Raw genomic sequence first — 17,796 nt, forward strand, 5'->3', positions numbered from 1 at the left:
GGAGTGATTCTCTGTCAGCACACGGGACTACTTTCAGGCGCATTGGCCGTGACTTGCCATGAAGTACTTGGAGAAATTCACATTTGTCTTACAAGATATTTTATATATATCATTTGAACTATATTTGAGGGTTTACATCCTTAAATGTACTTCTCATAGAGGCGTAGGCACTCTAGCAGAAGATCGTGGGTGCTTTGGTCCATTAAAAGCTCTTGTTGGTATTGATTGATATTTGAGATGCTCAGGAGAGAAAAGCCAGTTCCATCAGCAAGCAAAAATAGCAAAGACTCAGTCTGAAAGATCTTACAACCTTCAATGTGTTGGCACCAGATTCATATAAAGATATATATTAATTTAATCAAATAATGTTCATAACCATCACCACTTTTGAATACAGAATGACCGTAACATTTTTCAGTCCGCTAAGAAAAATCAACTTAAAGGAATATTCCGAGTTAAATACAAGTTAAGCTCAATTAACAGCATTTGTGGCATAATATTGATTACCACTAAAATTAATTTCGACTCGTCCCTCGTTTTCATTAAAAAAAAAGCACAAATCTGTGATCCAGTGAGGCACTTACAATGTTAGTCAATGGGGGCCAAACTGTAAACGTAAAAATACTCACTGTTTCAGACGTATAGCCACAAGACGTAAACGATATGTGTGTTAACATGATTTTAGTGTGATAAAATCACTTACTAACCTTTTCTGTGTAAAATCCAGTTTTAACGACGTAATGCCTAAAATGACCGTGAAAATGATGATTTAAACAACTTTACAGCTCAAATAATACACACGTTGTAACAGGAGACTTAATGTAAGTAATATTATAAAATTATACGCTTAAAATTTTTGTCTTTAAACACTTCAAAAATTGGCCCCATTTACTTCCATTGTAAGTGTCTCATGGAAACCTCGATTTTTACATTTTTTTTTAAAGAAAACAAGGGACGAGTCGAAAAAAAAATGTGTTTGTTGTTGTTGTGGTAATCGACATAATGCCACAGATGCTGTCGATTGACCTTAACTTGTATTGAACCCGGAATATTCCTTTAATTCAAGATCTATTGTCTGCACTTAAAAATATTTTAAGACATACACATTTTAATTTCATAGTAAAATACTTCAAATTTAATTGAGTAATCTTTAACAAACAAACAAACAAACAAACCAAAAAAATCTGAAATATTTTTAAGTTGTATTAATTTTGGTAAAAATTACACAGTTAAATTTGTTGGAATTTTGATTTGAAATTGAAATACATAAATCGTAAAAATAGGTTAAAATAGTATTGAAAAAAATACTGTGAAAACTACGTTTTTTGACTTACATAATTTTGCTTGTAAATTGATTTTATTTAAAAGATGTTTAGATAAACATTTTACTGGAAAAAAATGCAAAATATTATGTAACTGAGTTGCAGTGTGCAAAGAGAAATTTATAGCCAATTAAATATTTTCGAGATGAGCCTACTGTAATTAAACTAAAAAATATTTATGCCTATTTATTAAGATTTATGCATTTTAATTTCATAACAAAATTCCATCAAATTGTGTTGCGTAATATTTAACAAAATTAAATAAACCAGAATTTTTACTAGAAGTTTATTCATTTTGATTTTCAAGATTACGCGATTCAATTTAATGGAATTTTGCTTTGAAATTGAAATGCGTAAATCTTAAAAATAGGCTCAAATATGTGGAAAATTCACAATTATATTCAAAACAGAAATTTTCTTCCTAAACTTTTTTTTATTGTGTAAATCACAATTGAAAAACTCCATGATATATATAGGTTTACATGACCATGGAAACCGTAAGTATTTTTCACCCAGTGTCAGATCTTGTGCAGGTATATAAACATTATTCTGTTCTTTATAGTTAACTCTAAATTAAACCATATTTATTTTTTTTGCATATTTGCTCAGATAACTTGGTTTCACTCACACAAACGCATGTATTTTTGGGACTTTTTCTTATCGGAGGCTTCACATTCATCTGAAACTGAACTATTCTTGCCACAAAGTAGTACGGTCAAAATACAGCGCTTCCTCTTTTGGGGTTTTCATGGCATAAAATAACGTTTAACCTGCTATAAACAATCTTTTTTAATCCAAGTTCCTCACTATGTGCACACCGAGACTTGGGTAACTGAGAGCTTTGAGGAAGCTCTTTTAATGAAAGGCACACAAACACACAGAATATCACAACATGATATCATGACTTTATTTGAAATAACATCAACTCAGTGCAGCTAGACACGTTATAAAGCAGTGCGGAGGAGTGTGCAATTGTTTGTGGCACACAGATCAATTTATGCACTACAGAGTAACATTTTTATTACACAGTATTGCTTTATTTCCTCCCGTTGGCACGTCTTGAGCAACTGACTTCCAATCAGTGTCAAGTCTCGAGAGAGTTGAACTGGATTGCAATATCCGATTTGTAAAGATTCCTCCTTATCATCGACTTAAAAGCTTTTCCTCGAACTGAGTCCTTTGCATTAAACATTATAAGTTCCTGAGAAACCTTCCACCGGTACTATTATTACACCAAGTTTGGTCATTGTAGAAATACAACACTGTTAAAATTTCACATCTTACCTAGGAAATTAAATGAATCCACGGAAAGCCCGGGAAAGGCAAAAAAACGGAACATAACGGAATAAAACCGAACAAACAAAATAAAGAGAGAAGAAAATAATTACAGTTGTGTGTGACTGCCGCTGTCCATCTCCACATGGACCAATAAGATGACAGCATTGCCCTCTCCAAGCTCCTCCCCCAAGGACACGCCCACTAGCACCTCCAGCACTGATTGGCTGGAAAATGCACCCCTCTGAGGCTATTCGTCCCAGCTAGGAGTGTGTGTCCGAAATGCTCTCTTTTTGATTTTATCCAGAGTCTTTTCTCACTTTTAAAGTATTTGCTTTTACGCGACCACGTCAGGTTTTTCGCATCATCCGACGGGATTGCCAGGCTTGAAACTTGTTGTATGCAGCCTGTAGCATTTCCTCAAGATGGCCCGTTAGCTGTAAACACAATCAGAAAACACAAGAAATGATTTCATAGTCCCACTGCAGGTGTATCTAACATGTCGATGAATGAAGAAACAGCAGTTTGAATATGCAGAATGGAGAATGACGTTTGAGAGCTCAAGAGGGGAAGATTTTGAGTGAATAATGACTTAAATGAATAGTTCACACACAAATGAAAATGCTGTCATAATGTAGTCACTGTCGTGTCGTTCTAAAGCTTGTATGACTTTCTTTTTTATGCGGAGCACAAAAGGAGATGTTTTAATGAATATCGCGGTCCGTCTTTTCAAGACTGTTGACAGTTGATAGTGACTCACTTTAAAGCTTGAAAATGGACCCCAAATTATTATAAAAGTAGTCCATGCGACTCCTGTGTCATATTCGTGCATCATATCTTATATATCAATATATTTTTGGTGAGAAACAAACAATGTAGAATTTAAAGTACATTTTCAGCGAATATTTTGTCCTCTGCACGTTCAAAAATAGCTCGTTTACAGTGGCAGGCAGGTTTACGCAAGAACTTTCTGCATTTTTGTGCGAAAACCAAGTTCTCATGTGAACGCAAACCACTAATAATTTAATATTAAATATTATAATTTCATATATTAACATTAGGATTTATATTTTATATAACATAATATACTACATTAAATTATAATTTTTTAATATTATTATTATTAAATTATAACTCTATAATATTATTCAATTTTATAATTACAATATACATTTATTATAAGCCACTTATAATACGTCATTATTAACCACTTATAATGTAACAATATATTAAATACTATAATTTAATAATATATTTAATTTAATATGTGTGTGTGTGTATATATATATATATATATATATATATATACACACATTTAAAACTATTAATATTAAATATTATAATTGTATATATCAAGATTAAAATTTATATTATATAAAATTAAATGATAATTTGTATTTTATTATTATTCAATTATAATATAATTTATTATATATCAATTAAAATAAGCCACTTATTATAATACATGTCATTATTAACCACTTATAATGTATTATATTAAATATTATAAATGTTAATAATAGATTTAATTTAATAATTTATTTAAATTTTGTGTGTGTGTGTGTGTATATATATATATATATATATATATATATAATTAAAAACTATAATATTAAATATTATAATTGTATATATCAAGATTAAAATGTTTATTATATATTAAATTAAATTATAATTTTTTTTTATTAAATTACAACACTTAATCTGGGATAAACTCCTCATGGTCGCTATAATGTGGTCCGTTCTCGGTGGGGCGCGTGGTGAGTTGAGCCTGGTTGCCGCGGTGGATGGCGTGAAGCCTCCACACACGCTATGTCTCCGTGGCAACGCGCTTAACAAGCCATGTGATAAGATGCACGGGTTGATGGTCTCAGACACGGAGGCAACTGGGATTCGTCCTCCACCACCCGGATTGAGGTGAATCACTACGCCACCAAGAGGATTTAAAAGCACATTGGGAATTCCAAATTGGGAGAAAAAGGGAAAAAAAATACAAATAAAATACAAATAAAAATTGTCCGAAAATTCTAATTGTTTGACCTTAAACTGTTTTTAGTACAATTAGACAAACTAAAAAAGATATTTAGACCATATTTAAGGTCATTATCCTCCTGAGGTCCAGCAATCCATTTGTGCAGGTTATTTGTTATTGAAGTTTTTCTACAGGGGTAAATCTTGGGGTATTATCAGAGGACTCTCTGGGCTTTTCAGAGATACCAAATGTTTGAGAGTTTGGCCATGACAACTTCCTCTCCGTAGTCTATAAATATGGATTAAAATGTATCACAGTTCAATTCAGCACATCAAATACAATATGAACAATAAACAGTTTTTATCATATGTATTTTATGCACCAAACACTATATTGATATTTAAAAAAGGGATATTGTAAAACTGGGTCTCATGAACTTATGGTGAGATGACATCATAATAGCTTGTAATGTAAAATAATGAGATGTTTATAATGACAGAGCCGGCTGCAGATATGAAAATACACAGAAATATTAGTTCACTCATTAAATATATCTTATAAAATATATATGCCAGAATTTTCAAAGCTCTGTGATTTTTTTGTGGTGGGCATGAATGTAATTTAATAGTGATTGAGAGATATTCCTCAAAAGCCTGTTGTATCATATTTGATACATGGATTTCAAAGGGGCTTTTTCAATAAAATAATATCTAAAAGTTTAATCAAGCACAAGCTGCTTATATTCAGCAAATACTCATTTTAAAATATCAATAACAATATAATCCTTACTGTCATTTTTACTTTATTAAAATAAGCTGTCATTTATCCCAACATAAGAGTCACTTTTCACGCAAGTCCACCACCATTGTAAATAGATCGATATAAACATTGAAACCACTTTTTTCACAAATAACCACTAGATGGTGCCATAAACATGTGAAACTTACATACCATAGATAATTTGGCTCTGAACAGAGAGTGAAACAGGAGTTGTCAAACGTTGTGTATCATATTTGATACACAGGCATTACAGGGTTAAATATAATTAACTTAAATAATATAATAAATTATTATAGTATAAATTATAATAAGCCACTTATTTTAAATGACACATTCTTATGAACCACTTATACATTTTAGAATTAAATAATTATTTAATAATATATTAAATTTTGCATTTTAATATATATTATAATTTATATTATGTATCATATATTTTTTATTTTATTATCAATTAAACTATCATTTATGATCATTACAATATAAATTATAATAATAAGTGACTTATAATGGCACAACCTTACAAAATAATGACATTTCTTTTTTGGATGAACTAATTCTTTAACAGGAAACTTTCCTGAATATAATTCAGAAAATGGCTGAATTTATAACAGAGGCTAGACTAGCATCAATTACTCATGTGTTCAGTGTTCCTCACAGTAAATGGAAGGGGCAGGGGGCGTGACCTTACATTAATGCTCAAATACTGCCGTTGGAGCTTCTCCTGAAAGGGGAGGAGCTTAGTCACCTGGAATCGCTCTAGGTTAGATTTCATCTTAACTACCTGTACAGAGAAGGGACATAAAAACCATAGAAATACAAAAAACATCAACATCCAACAAGATAATGAGCTTATAAAAATACACTTATAAATACACTTGAGATCTTAAAATGTGAAAGTTCATACAGTGGCCAGAGGAATTATTTTAAGCAACTGCGGACCCATTTTCTGACCTTTTCCTCCAGGAAGGGAGTGCTGACGGGGAAACAGGACCAGAAGTGTCGGAGCAGCTCTCCAGCGGCCGTATATAAGTGCTTCAGTTCACTCTGAACATCAGCGGGCACTAACTCTACATTCATAAAAAAAAAAAAAATGCCTTAACGACGGCCAATATGCCTGGTTTATACAATAGAGCAAAGTGCACTAAAATGTCACCTGAAGTTACATTTGATATTATTAATGAAAGGAATAGACCGATTGCAATGAGTGCAGTGTAAATGTGTGTAAGTCTGATATTCACATGCTTTAACTCACGGTTAATGGTCTGTTGACCTCCACCCTGCATCAGAACCCCTCCAGGTGACAGCTCCGTGATGGCGGAGCCCGCCGCACTACTAGACATCACCTGAAACGACAAACACTGACATTTCTGACAACAAAACAACCACCAACTTGCACCTGTAAAATTGCACTGATGTACCTTTGTCAGACAGGGTTTATAGTTCTTCATTTCCTGCTGGATAACACTGATGGAGGTTATAATGTCCTGACTGGTGGTGTAATGTTGCGGCTGCAGAGGAACTGGCCCATGGGAGTATCTTATAGGAACAAACCAATAACACAAAAATAAATAACAAGTAACATTTAATACAGAGATCCAACGATTATCAAAAAATGAACTAGATAGTTAAAATTTGTTGAGACAAACTTTGATTTTGGCTGATGTTTTAAGAAAAAAAGACAGAAAGGAAAATAAAAAAATAATAAAGAGGGAATAATAAAGATAAAAGACAAAAGATTCACACTCCTTTAATTTCCACAATTCTTTTAAAAACTATTCGCAATTATATATATACATTTTATTTACATAAAAAAAAAAAAAATTCAAAACATTTTTTACAACATTTTCATTTTTATAATAAAACAGAATTTTCTGCCTCATCAATTTTGCATAACACTTCACCAAATCCCCAGATTTCTATAAAAGTATTTAAGTTATTTGTAATTTCATAAAACGCAAACTCTGTTCTAATCCGAGCACCAGAAAGCATTTTAAATACCATTTCAAAATCTACTGAACCTTCTCCACTTCATTTCTTTTTTCTCGTTATCCATATTGCTAACTAAAAGATAAAAAAGATAAAAAGAAAAAAGAATAATAGATAAAACAGAGGGAAAAAAGAAAGAAAAAAGAAAGAATGATAGATAGATAAAAAGAAAAAATAATAAGAGGAAAAAAATAATAGATAGATAAAATAGTGGAAAGAAAGAGAGAATAATAGAAAGATAAAAAGAAAAAATAATAAGATAAAAAATAGGAAAAAAGTAAGAAAGAAATAATAGACAGATAAAATTGAGGAAAGAAAAAAGAAGGAAAGAGAAAGAAAGAAAGAAAGAGGAAGAAACCAAAATATTAGATAAAATAGAAGAAAAGAGTAAAGAGAGAATAATAGAAAGATAAAAAGAAAAAGATAAAAAATAGGAAAAAAGAAAGAATAATAGATAAAAAGAGGAAAGAAAGATAAAAAGAGAAAACAATAAGAGAAAAAAAAGAGAAAGAAAGAAAAAGAAAGAAACAAAAAAATAAGATCAATAAAATAGTGGAAAGAAAGAAAGAATAAAGAGAGAATAACAAAGATAAAAAGAAAAAATAATAAGATAAAAAATAGGAAAAAGAAAGAAATAATAATAGACAGATAAAATTGAGGAAAGAAAAAAGAAAGAAAAAGAAGAGAAAGAAAGGAAGAAACAAAAATATTAGATAAAATAGAAGAAAAGAGTAAAGAGAGAATAATAGAAAGATAAAAAGAAAACGATAAAAAATAGGAAAAAAGAAAGAATAATAGATAAAAATAGAAGAAAGAAAGATAAAAAGATAAAACAATAAGAGAAAAAAAAGAGAAAGAAAGAAAGAAAAAGAAAAAAATAAGATAAATAAAATAGTGGAAAGAAAGAATAAAGAGAGAATAACAGAAAGATAAAAAGAAAAAAATAATAAGATAAAAAATAGGAAAAAAGTAAGAAAGAAATAATAATAGACAGATAAAATTGAGGAAAGAAAAAAGAAAGAAAAAGAAGAGAAAGAAAGAAAGAGGAAGAAACAAAAATATTAGATAAAATAGAAGAAAAGAGTAAAGAGAGAATAATAGAAAGATAAAAAGAAAACGATAAAAAATAGGAAAAAAGAAAGAATAATAGATAAAAAGAGGAAAGATAAAAAGATAAAACAATAAGAGAAAAAAGAAAGAGGAAGAAACAAAAATATTAGATAAAAAGAAAGAAAATAGTAAAGAGAGAATAATAGAAAGATAAAAAGAAAAAGATAAAAAATAGGAAAAAAGAAAGAATAATAGATAAAAATAGAGGAAAGAAAGAAATAAAGAATAATAGAAAGATAAAAAAATAATAAGAGGAAAAGAGAAAGAAAAAAAATAGATAAAATAGAGGAAAGAAAAAAGAAAGAAAAGAAATAATAATAGACAGATAAAATAGAAGAAACAAACAAACAAAAAAATTAGATACAGAGAATAGTTTGTTTGTTTCTTTCATTTTTTACGCCATGCCAGTTTCTGTGTCTACATTCATGGCGGGAAACAGGTTTAGTTATTTAAAAATAGAGTTAAATTAGATGTTTAAGATTCATTTTTCCTAAAAACCTTCAAACTAAATTTGGATTCACTTGATTAAAAACCTTTTCAAAAGCATGAACTAAATAATACAGGTTCCTCAGATTGACAGTCCAGTAAGACATGTTTAATGGATAGTGGGTTCTGACAACACGAGCACTTTGGTGAATTTTCTCCTGATAGTAAAAACTGGTGTGTGAGTCTTGTATGTCCTATCCGGCATCGTGTATAAATGACTTGATCCCAGCGATTATTAAAAGGGAACACATATCTTGTTCCAACAACAAGATTTATTGTTTAAACACTGATCCCACTCCGACTGCCATTTGTTTTTGATATATACATTCAGAGTTGGTTTCAGATCTGTGGAACGAAGCCGACAGAAATGCATACAGATGGTTTTTGTTTGTGAGAACTTGAAACCGTCCTGTGTTGACCAGGAGTGCAATTTGTTTATCTTCAATTGGATTTTCCGCTCGATAGTATTCATGTACTTGCTCTTGTAGCAAATGCAGATATCACCTAAACTACAGAGGACATCAGAGCCAATGACTTTTGCATTGCTATTTATTTTAATACTGAAGAGGGTTACAGATAGGATACTTCCTTGAGGTACTCCAAGTCCTTGTTTATGTAGGTTAGATAAGGTGTTTGCTATTTTAACTCTAAAAAGTCTGTTCGATAAAAAACTTTCAATGAAGATTGGCAGTCGACCTCTAAAATTCATCTGGTACAAATCCTTTAAAATTCCATGTTTCCATGTCGTGTCATAGGCTTTCTCCAAATCAAAGAAGACAGCTACAACGTGTTCTTTTCAGGCGTCACGAATATAGCTTTCAAGACAAATAAGGTGATGATACAGAGAATACAAGAAAAGAATAAAGAAAGAATAATAGAAAGATAAATAGAAAAAATAATAAGATAAAAAATAATAAAGAAAAAAGTAAAAAAGAAAGAAAGGATGGGCATACAGAGAGAGACAGACAGACAGACAGACAGAAAGTCAGATAGACAGGCAGAAAGTCAGATAGACAGACAGAAAGTCAGACAGTCAGAAAGTCAGACAGACAGACAGAAAGTCAGACAGACAGACAGAAAGTCAGACAGATAGACAGAAAATCAGACAGACAGACACAGACAGAAAGTCAGACAGACAGATAGTCAGATAGACAGACAGAAAGTCAGACAGATAGACAGAAAATCAGACAGACAGACACAGACAGAAAGTCAGACAGACAGATAGACAGACAGTAAGACAGAAAGTCAGACAGACAGGCAGAAAGTCAGACAGACAGACAGAAAGTCAGATAGACAGGCAGACAGAAAGACAGACAGACAGACAGAAAGTCAGACAGACAGACAGATAGCCAGACAGAAAGACAGGTAGACAGAAAGTCAGACAGACAGACAGAAAGTCAAATAGACAGACAGAAAGACAGATAGACAGAAAGACAGATAGACAGACAGAAAGTCAGACAGACAGACAGAAAGTCAGACAGACAGGCAGAAAGTCAGACAGACAGACAGAAAGTCAGATAGACAGGCAGACAGAAAGACAGACAGACAGAAAGTCAGACAGACAGACAGATAGCCAGACAGAAAGACAGGTAGACAGAAAGTCAGACAGACAGACAGAAAGTCAAATAGACAGACAGAAAGACAGATAGACAGAAAGACAGATAGACAGACAGAAAGTCAGACAGACAGACAGAAAGTCAGACAGACAGGCAGAAAGTCAGACAGACAGGCAGAAAGTCAGACAGACAGACAGAAAGTCAGATAGACAGGCAGACAGAAAGACAGACAGACAGAAAGTCAGACAGACAGACAGATAGCCAGACAGAAAGACAGGTAGACAGAAAGTCAGACAGACAGACAGAAAGTCAAACAGACAGACAGACAGAAAGTCAAATAGACAGACAGAAAGACAGATAGACAGACAGAAAGTCAGACAGACAGAAAGTCAGATAGACAGGCAGACAGAAAGACAGACAGACAGAAAGTCAGACAGACAGACAGACAGAAAGTCAAATAGACAGACAGAAAGACAGATAGACAGAAAAACAGATAGACAGAAAGTCAGACAGACAGACAGAAAGTCAGATAGACAGGCAGAAAGTCAGACAGACAGGCAGAAAGTCAGACAGACAGACAGAAAGTCAGATAGACAGACAGACAGACAGAAAGACAGACAGACAGAAAGTCAGACAGACAGACAGATAGCCAGACAGAAAGACAGGTAGACAGAAAGTCAGACAGACAGACAGAAAGTCAAACAGACAGACAGACAGAAAGTCAAATAGACAGGCAGAAAGACAGATAGACAGAAAGACAGACAGAAAGTCAGACAGACAGACAGAAAGTCAGACAGACAGGCAGACAGAAAGACAGACAGAAAGTCAGACAGACAGACAGAAAGTCAAATAGACAGACAGAAAGACAGATAGACAGAAAGACAGGAAGTCAAATAGACAGACAGAAAGACAGAAAGACAGATAGACAGACAGAAAGTCAGACAGACAGACAGACAGAAAAACAGGCAGAAAGACAGGCAGACAGAAAGTCAGATATACAGACAGAAAGACAGACAGATAGATAGACAGACAGATATATAGCACATTGCACCAAAGCCAACATAAACTACTAAAATAAAGATACTGTTTTTACCTGTCTGACTTCTTCAGGTTCAGAGCAATAGTTTTACGGCCAGAGTCACTCTGCAAGTCATCATATTCTATGGCTTCCTGTAATTTCACCTGAAGGCCGACAAAACAACAGCGTCGTCAAACTTTAACAGCTTAAAAGACGATCATGTAATACTGTGAGTGGACAGTTCCGGCTCTGAAATCGGACTGAAAGAGTCATGTGCGTGTCCTACTGTTTCACCTTTTTGAGTGGTGGCTGAAACAAATCTGAATCTCTGGAGTTTCCATCAGTGCTGCTGGTTTCACTGGCCTGATCACTGGAGGCTTCACTTCTCACACACACACACACACACACACACACACACACACACACAAATCATTAAACGTCTGATACACACACACTCACTCACTCATACAAACTCTGCTGTTGAGACACTCACACTTTTCGCCGTCCGGCCGCTAGCACCATAGCGCTGTGATGGTTGAAGCGTTTGATGATGGCACAGTTACTGTTCTCTCTCAATGTTTTGTTTGATGGGTTTGATGTGGAGGGAACTGTCACTGTCCCGTAACCCTACAGACAGACCAGCCCAGTTAACTTACAATCAGCACTAAATAATCCAAAACACAGTTCAAATACACACAAAAACAACTCTTAGAAGGACACACACACCTAAAGACCTTCTATCAATCTGATTAAAGTTACAGCATTGAAATAAGTGTCATTTAAAGTCTAATATCTCTCACCTCATCTAATGTTTTATCCTCATGGGAGAGCAGATCCACCATTGGGTTCTTCACTCCCTGAGTCACCATCGATTTCAGGCCTGAACAGAAAGACAAACAAACTCCATCAGAATCACAGCAGAGCACTGACACACACACACACACACACACACACTTTGATTTAAGTTACAGTCCTTAATTACACATAACACAGTAACAGTTCTTGAGTCATTTTGAGTTGTGACAAAACAGATGACTTGCAGTTTATGGGAGTATACTTCATTTGAGAAGTAGTGTTCTGTGTTATGCACTGTAGATTCAAAAGAACCAGCTCATAAGAGTCATTCGTTTGTGAATCAGAACACACTGGTCTCGCAGTGCGTTTTGCGCTGTAGATTCAAAAGAACCGGCATGAATCGAAGAGTCATTTGTTCACGAATCTGAACACACTAGTCTCGCAATGCGTTTTGCACTGTAGATTCAAAAGAACCGGCATGAATCGGAGAGTCATTTGTTCACGAATCTGAACACACTAGTCTCGCAGTGTGTCTTGCGCTGTAGATTCAAAAGAACCGGCATGAATCGGAGAGTCATTTGTTCACGAATCTGAACACACTGGTCTCGCAGTGCGTTTTGCGCTGTAGATTCAAAAGAACCGGCATGAATCGGAGAGTCATTTGTTCACGAATCTGAACACACTGGTCTCGCAGTGCGTTTTACGCTGTAGATTCAAAAGAACCGGCATGAATCGGAGAGTCATTTGTTAACGTATCTGAACACACTGGTCTCGCAGTGCGTTTTGAGCTGTGGATTCAAAAGAACCGGCATGAATCGGAGAGTCATTTGTTCACGAATCTGAACACACTGGTCTCGCAGTGCATTTTGAGCTGTAGATTCAAAAGAACCGGCATGAATCGGAGAGTCGTTTGTTCACGAATCTGAACACACTGGTCTCGCAGTGCGTTTTGCGCTGTAGATTCAAAAGAACCGGCATGAATCGGAGAGTCATTTGTTCACGAATCTGAACACACTAGTCTCGCAATGCGTTTTGCGCTGTATATTCAAAAGAACCGGCATGAATCGGAGAGTCATTTGTTCACGAATCTGAACACACTGGTCTCGCAGTGCATTTTGCGCTGTAGATTCAAAAGAACCGGCATGAATCGGAGAGTCATTTGTTCACGAATCTGAACACGCTAGTCTCGCAGTGCGTTTTGCGCTGTAGATTCAAAAGAACTGGCAAGAATCGGAGAGTCATTTGTTCACGAATCTGAACACGCTAGTCTCGCAGTGCGTTTTGCGCTGTAGATTCAAAAGAACTGGCAAGAATCGGAGAGTCATTTGTTCACGAATCTGAACACGCTGGTCTCGCAGTGTGTTTTGCGCTGTAGATTCAAAAGTACCGGCAAGAATCGGAGAGTCATTTGTTCACGAATCTGAACACGCTGGTCTCGCAGTGCATTTTGAGCTGTAGATTCAAAAGAACCAGCATGAATTGGAGAGTCATTTGTTCACAAATCTGAACACACTGGTCTCGCAGTGCGTTTTGCGCTGTAGATTCAAAAGAACCGGCATGAATCGGAGAGCCATTTGTTCACGAATCTGAACACACTGGTCTCGCAGTGCGTTTTGCGCTGTAGATTCAAAAGAACCGGCATGAATCGGAGAGTCATTTGTTCACGAATCTGAACACACTGGTCTTGCAGCGCTTTTTGCACTGTAGATTCAAAAGAATCGGCATGAATCGGAGAGTCATTTGTTCACGAATCTGAACACACTGGTCTCGCAGTGTGTTTTGCGCTGTAGATTCAAAAGACCAGTTCATAAGAGTCACTTGTTCAGGAATCAGACTAAACTGGACACAATGCACAAATATAAAAAATATGATATAAATAGCAAAGAATGATTAATTATATTATGGCCAATCACTGATATGAAGCCCAATATTCAAAATAAAAACAAATCTTTATACAGATATGCAGATGTAAGTGCAGTACCCTTCTCGTCCTGTATTGCGCACTCTGAGAAGATGTCCTGCTGGCCCGTGTTGATTCGATCTCTGTGGAAGTAATGAGACTGAAAGAACCGCGTCCAAAACTCCTTCTCCGTCAAGTTGTGAGGAACGTTCTCAGCGTATTTCTGTTTGACTGCAATTGGACAGAGAGAGAGAGAGTGATTTGGGATTTCATAATGTTTTATGAAATTTAATGTTCATAAAATTTTAATTTTTTATTAAAGCTCTTCATTCACCTGTAGGGTAAGTTCTGAAGATGGACTCGATGATGTCAGAGGTCAGGTTGTACCGCAGGCCGTTGCAGCCGTCTGTCTGTGGTCTGATGTCGGCCTGTAACCACGGTTACTCAAGATTATCACGGGGTGAAATGGCACATTGACGATTTCCATTGTAAATGTACTCTTGAGACTGTTTGCCACTACATGATGTCTTGAAACTCACCAGGAAGGCAGCTGAGACGCCCACTTCCTGTTTGTTGTTGTTGGAGAGGGCATGGTCTACAGAATTCAGGCTCAGCCGATTGGCCCAGAACTCCTCTGCACTGATCACCTGACTCACGACCAAGTCTTTATAGAGCTGGAACAGAACAGGGTCTTCCTGCAACATCCTGCAAAATAAAACACCGACGGTAAGAACTAGTAGTCGATCAATACGAGTTCTTCAATGGCCAGTGCCAATACTAATAGCTAGAATGCAGAGTCTGTGTTCCACTTAATACAAATAATCTCACCTGTTTTTCTCCTCCAGCTCTTTATTAGCTTTCTTCTTGAATTTGGGCAGCAGTTGCTGTAGGAGTTCTTTGGTGGCGTCTCTGTCCTTCAGTGCTGTGCTCTCATTGGCGAAATGAAAGGTGGTGCTTTCTCCTGTGTGCAGAACCAGCTGCAGCTGGATCTTTGCCTTACCTTCAGGACTGATCTTCTGACCTGCACGTGACAATTCAAAAAAGGAATACATGACGAAATTGAGTTTCACTTGAGTTTATCTATGCAGACGGATGCAATAATTAATGCTAAGTAGCCTTGTTCTACTACTACACTGCGTAACAGTAATGTCTTAAAATGCCAACATGTGTTATTCTTCTCGACAACAACCAAACGCTGAAATCGTGGTGTAACTCACAGCGAATGTCGGCATACAGATGACTGACACTGAAGCGGTCCTTCCCCTCCGGACCCCAGGCGATCCGCTCAGCCATCAGGTACAGAGTGCCGTCCTGCTTCCTCTGACGAACCCTCTTCACCACCAACAACACCTCCTCTGACAGAGACGCCATGACTACAGATAAAGAGAGAGATTACTGACTGTTATTGACTGTGTAACTCCTTTATAAACCCATTAGAAAACCGGCCCGGGACTGTGGAGATGGCCCTGAATCAGAATCAGATCAAATGCTACACTAGATTTAAATCAGATTCTAAATCATATTCAGATCAGATATTAAATCATATTCAGATATGCTCAGGTTTTAAAAATTTTAGTCAGTTCTGAAATTAAATTGGATTCAGAACTGATCTGAAATCAGAATCAGATAATATGAATTCATATTCAGATCAAATTTTAAAATCAGATTCAGATCAAATGCCAATCTAGATTCAAATCAGAGGCTGAATCATTATTAGATCAGATATTAAGTCATATTTAGATCAGATAATGTTTTAAATCAGATCCAGAAATTAATTTGGATTCAAAACCGATTCAGATGCTAAAACAGAATCAGCAGATATGGAGTCATATTCAGATTCGATCAGGACAGGTATTAAAGAGCATCTATTATGGTTTTTCAAATATTACCTTTCATGTAGTGTGTTATATAGCTGTTTGTGAATGTAAAAAAGTCTGCAAAGTTTCAAAAATCAAAGTGCACGACAAATGGAGTTATTGACTCCCAAAAGAAAGAACCGATTCTGAACACCTGAAACGAGTCCTTAGTAATTCCAGACTTACTTCCTGTACAGAAAACCCGCCTCTGGTCTTCATTGGCTGCTCGCGAACAGCTTTGACCCGCCCTCAAACACTACACTAAGCGATAGACCAATCACAACAGACTGGGATATCTGACCAATCAGAGCAGAGTAGGCTCTCTGAAAGGCGGAGTTTAGAATGAATCCTTTAGAACGGATCATTGAACGAGTCGTTTTTGACACTGGGGAAAAAAAAGGTAATGCTGCAATTTAAATTATGAGCAAATTAAAGTGTTTTTTGACCTTGGATGCATCTAAATCTATTGTATGAGACCTTTCAAACAAAATTAGGAACGTTTAAAAACCATAATAGGTTTTAAATTGGGCAAAATCTGATATGAAATCAGAATCATATGCTGAATCAGATCAGATATTAAGTCATATTCAAATCAGCTCAGGTATTAAATCAGATTCAGAACAGATATTACGTTAGGCTAAATCTGATTCAGTTCAGGAATTGAATCTGGTTCAAAACCGATATGAAATCCATTTAAGATAATATTAATTAAGATTCAGATCAAATTTTAAAATCAGATTCTGATCAAATGCTAAACTACATTCAAATTAGAGGCTTGATCATATTCTGATCAGAACATGTTTCTAAATAAGATTCAGATCATATATTAATCAGTCTCTAATGGAGTTAACAGCACTAGCAAGCATCACTTATTCTTCCCAAAACCTTAACCAAAGAAGGCAAGACACATGTACATGTAAAATACCCTTATTAAACCCTCACCTGGCGCTCCAAAGCTGCTGAAGCCGAAGCCTCAATATTGCTGTTGTTGTAAGTGGAGTAAAATCAGTGTAAATGACAGTATTTGTGTTTTATTTACAGTGAATACAGACTGCGTGAGTGACAACAGCCCACAGATCCGCCATAGAAACGTGACGCGCATGCTAATAATGGCCGCGAAGAGGGACGGATTTCAAAATTAAAGTCCCGTTCAAAGTCAAATTAAAATGTAATTCACCGTTGACGTAGATGACAGACAGTGTAATTTCTGAGTACAGTCTCTATCTGCCATTAAACAGATATTATCGTCCGAAACTCACGGTATTGGTTGAGCAAATGTTGTTGTGTTGGGCTAGCCGGGCCGCTCAAACAAACAGGATAATATTAACGCCACAGACATGTTTACACTTTTCAGGGAAATCAACCTACGAATTGTTTGTTTATGGTTGTCTCTGAATATTAAGATAAGATAAAAGAAGTTATTTGAACTACACACATAAGCATTCAGTAACTGGTTGATGACGACTTAAATTTAGGGTTGCCACTTTTGATGATTTTAAATAAGGGACACTTAAATGGGGGAACCACGGCCCCTAACCACATCCTCCACACAGTATTAGCAATAAATGCGTTGAGTTAATATGCGTTATTAATAAAAATTGTATATCCTTTCTTATATGCTAAAATGACAACTTTCCTGACCCAAGACTTATAAAATAATACATCATTTATATGTTAAAAATATATTACATTTTTTTGATTATTTGTCTTCTTTATCTTATTTATGTATACATTTTG

At 35.2% G+C, this 17,796-nt stretch overlaps 1 protein-coding gene across 1 annotated transcript; it reads right to left on the minus strand.

The window, feature by feature from the left end:
• Positions 1-2,205: 2,205 nt before the first annotated feature.
• On the minus strand, positions 2,206-17,155 carry LOC127435586 (general transcription factor IIH subunit 1-like). Its single transcript, XM_051689144.1, has 15 exons — positions 17,002-17,155; positions 15,421-15,576; positions 15,032-15,224; positions 14,743-14,908; positions 14,538-14,631; positions 14,285-14,434; positions 12,309-12,388; positions 12,002-12,135; positions 11,803-11,890; positions 11,584-11,672; positions 6,771-6,888; positions 6,605-6,695; positions 6,304-6,419; positions 6,041-6,133; positions 2,206-3,034 (listed from the first exon to the last, which is right to left on the minus strand). The coding sequence occupies exons 2-15, from the start codon at positions 15,572-15,574 to the stop codon at positions 2,948-2,950; spliced, it is 1,653 nt and encodes a 550-aa protein (XP_051545104.1). The 5' UTR covers positions 15,575-15,576; positions 17,002-17,155; the 3' UTR covers positions 2,206-2,947.
• Positions 17,156-17,796: the final 641 nt, after the last annotated feature.

Source organism: Myxocyprinus asiaticus, chromosome 46 (genome assembly GCF_019703515.2).
Source record: "Myxocyprinus asiaticus isolate MX2 ecotype Aquarium Trade chromosome 46, UBuf_Myxa_2, whole genome shotgun sequence".
Lineage (NCBI taxonomy): Eukaryota > Metazoa > Chordata > Actinopteri > Cypriniformes > Catostomidae > Myxocyprinus > Myxocyprinus asiaticus.

What these genes read in the sequence shown, in the direction of transcription:
- LOC127435586 (XM_051689144.1), bottom strand. Translation starts at nt 15,574, where the DNA reads ATGGCGTCTCTGTCAGAGGAGGTGTTGTTGGTGGTGAAGAGGGTTCGT. An exon ending in TCTGTATGCCGACATTCGCT is followed by an intron (nt 15,225 to 15,420) that starts GTGAGTTACACC and finishes TGTCACGTGCAG; the next exon opens with GTCAGAAGATCAGTCCTGAA. An exon ending in AACCTGAAGAAGTCAGACAG is followed by an intron (nt 6,889 to 11,583) that starts GTAAAAACAGTA and finishes TGTTCCTATAAG; the next exon opens with ATACTCCCATGGGCCAGTTC.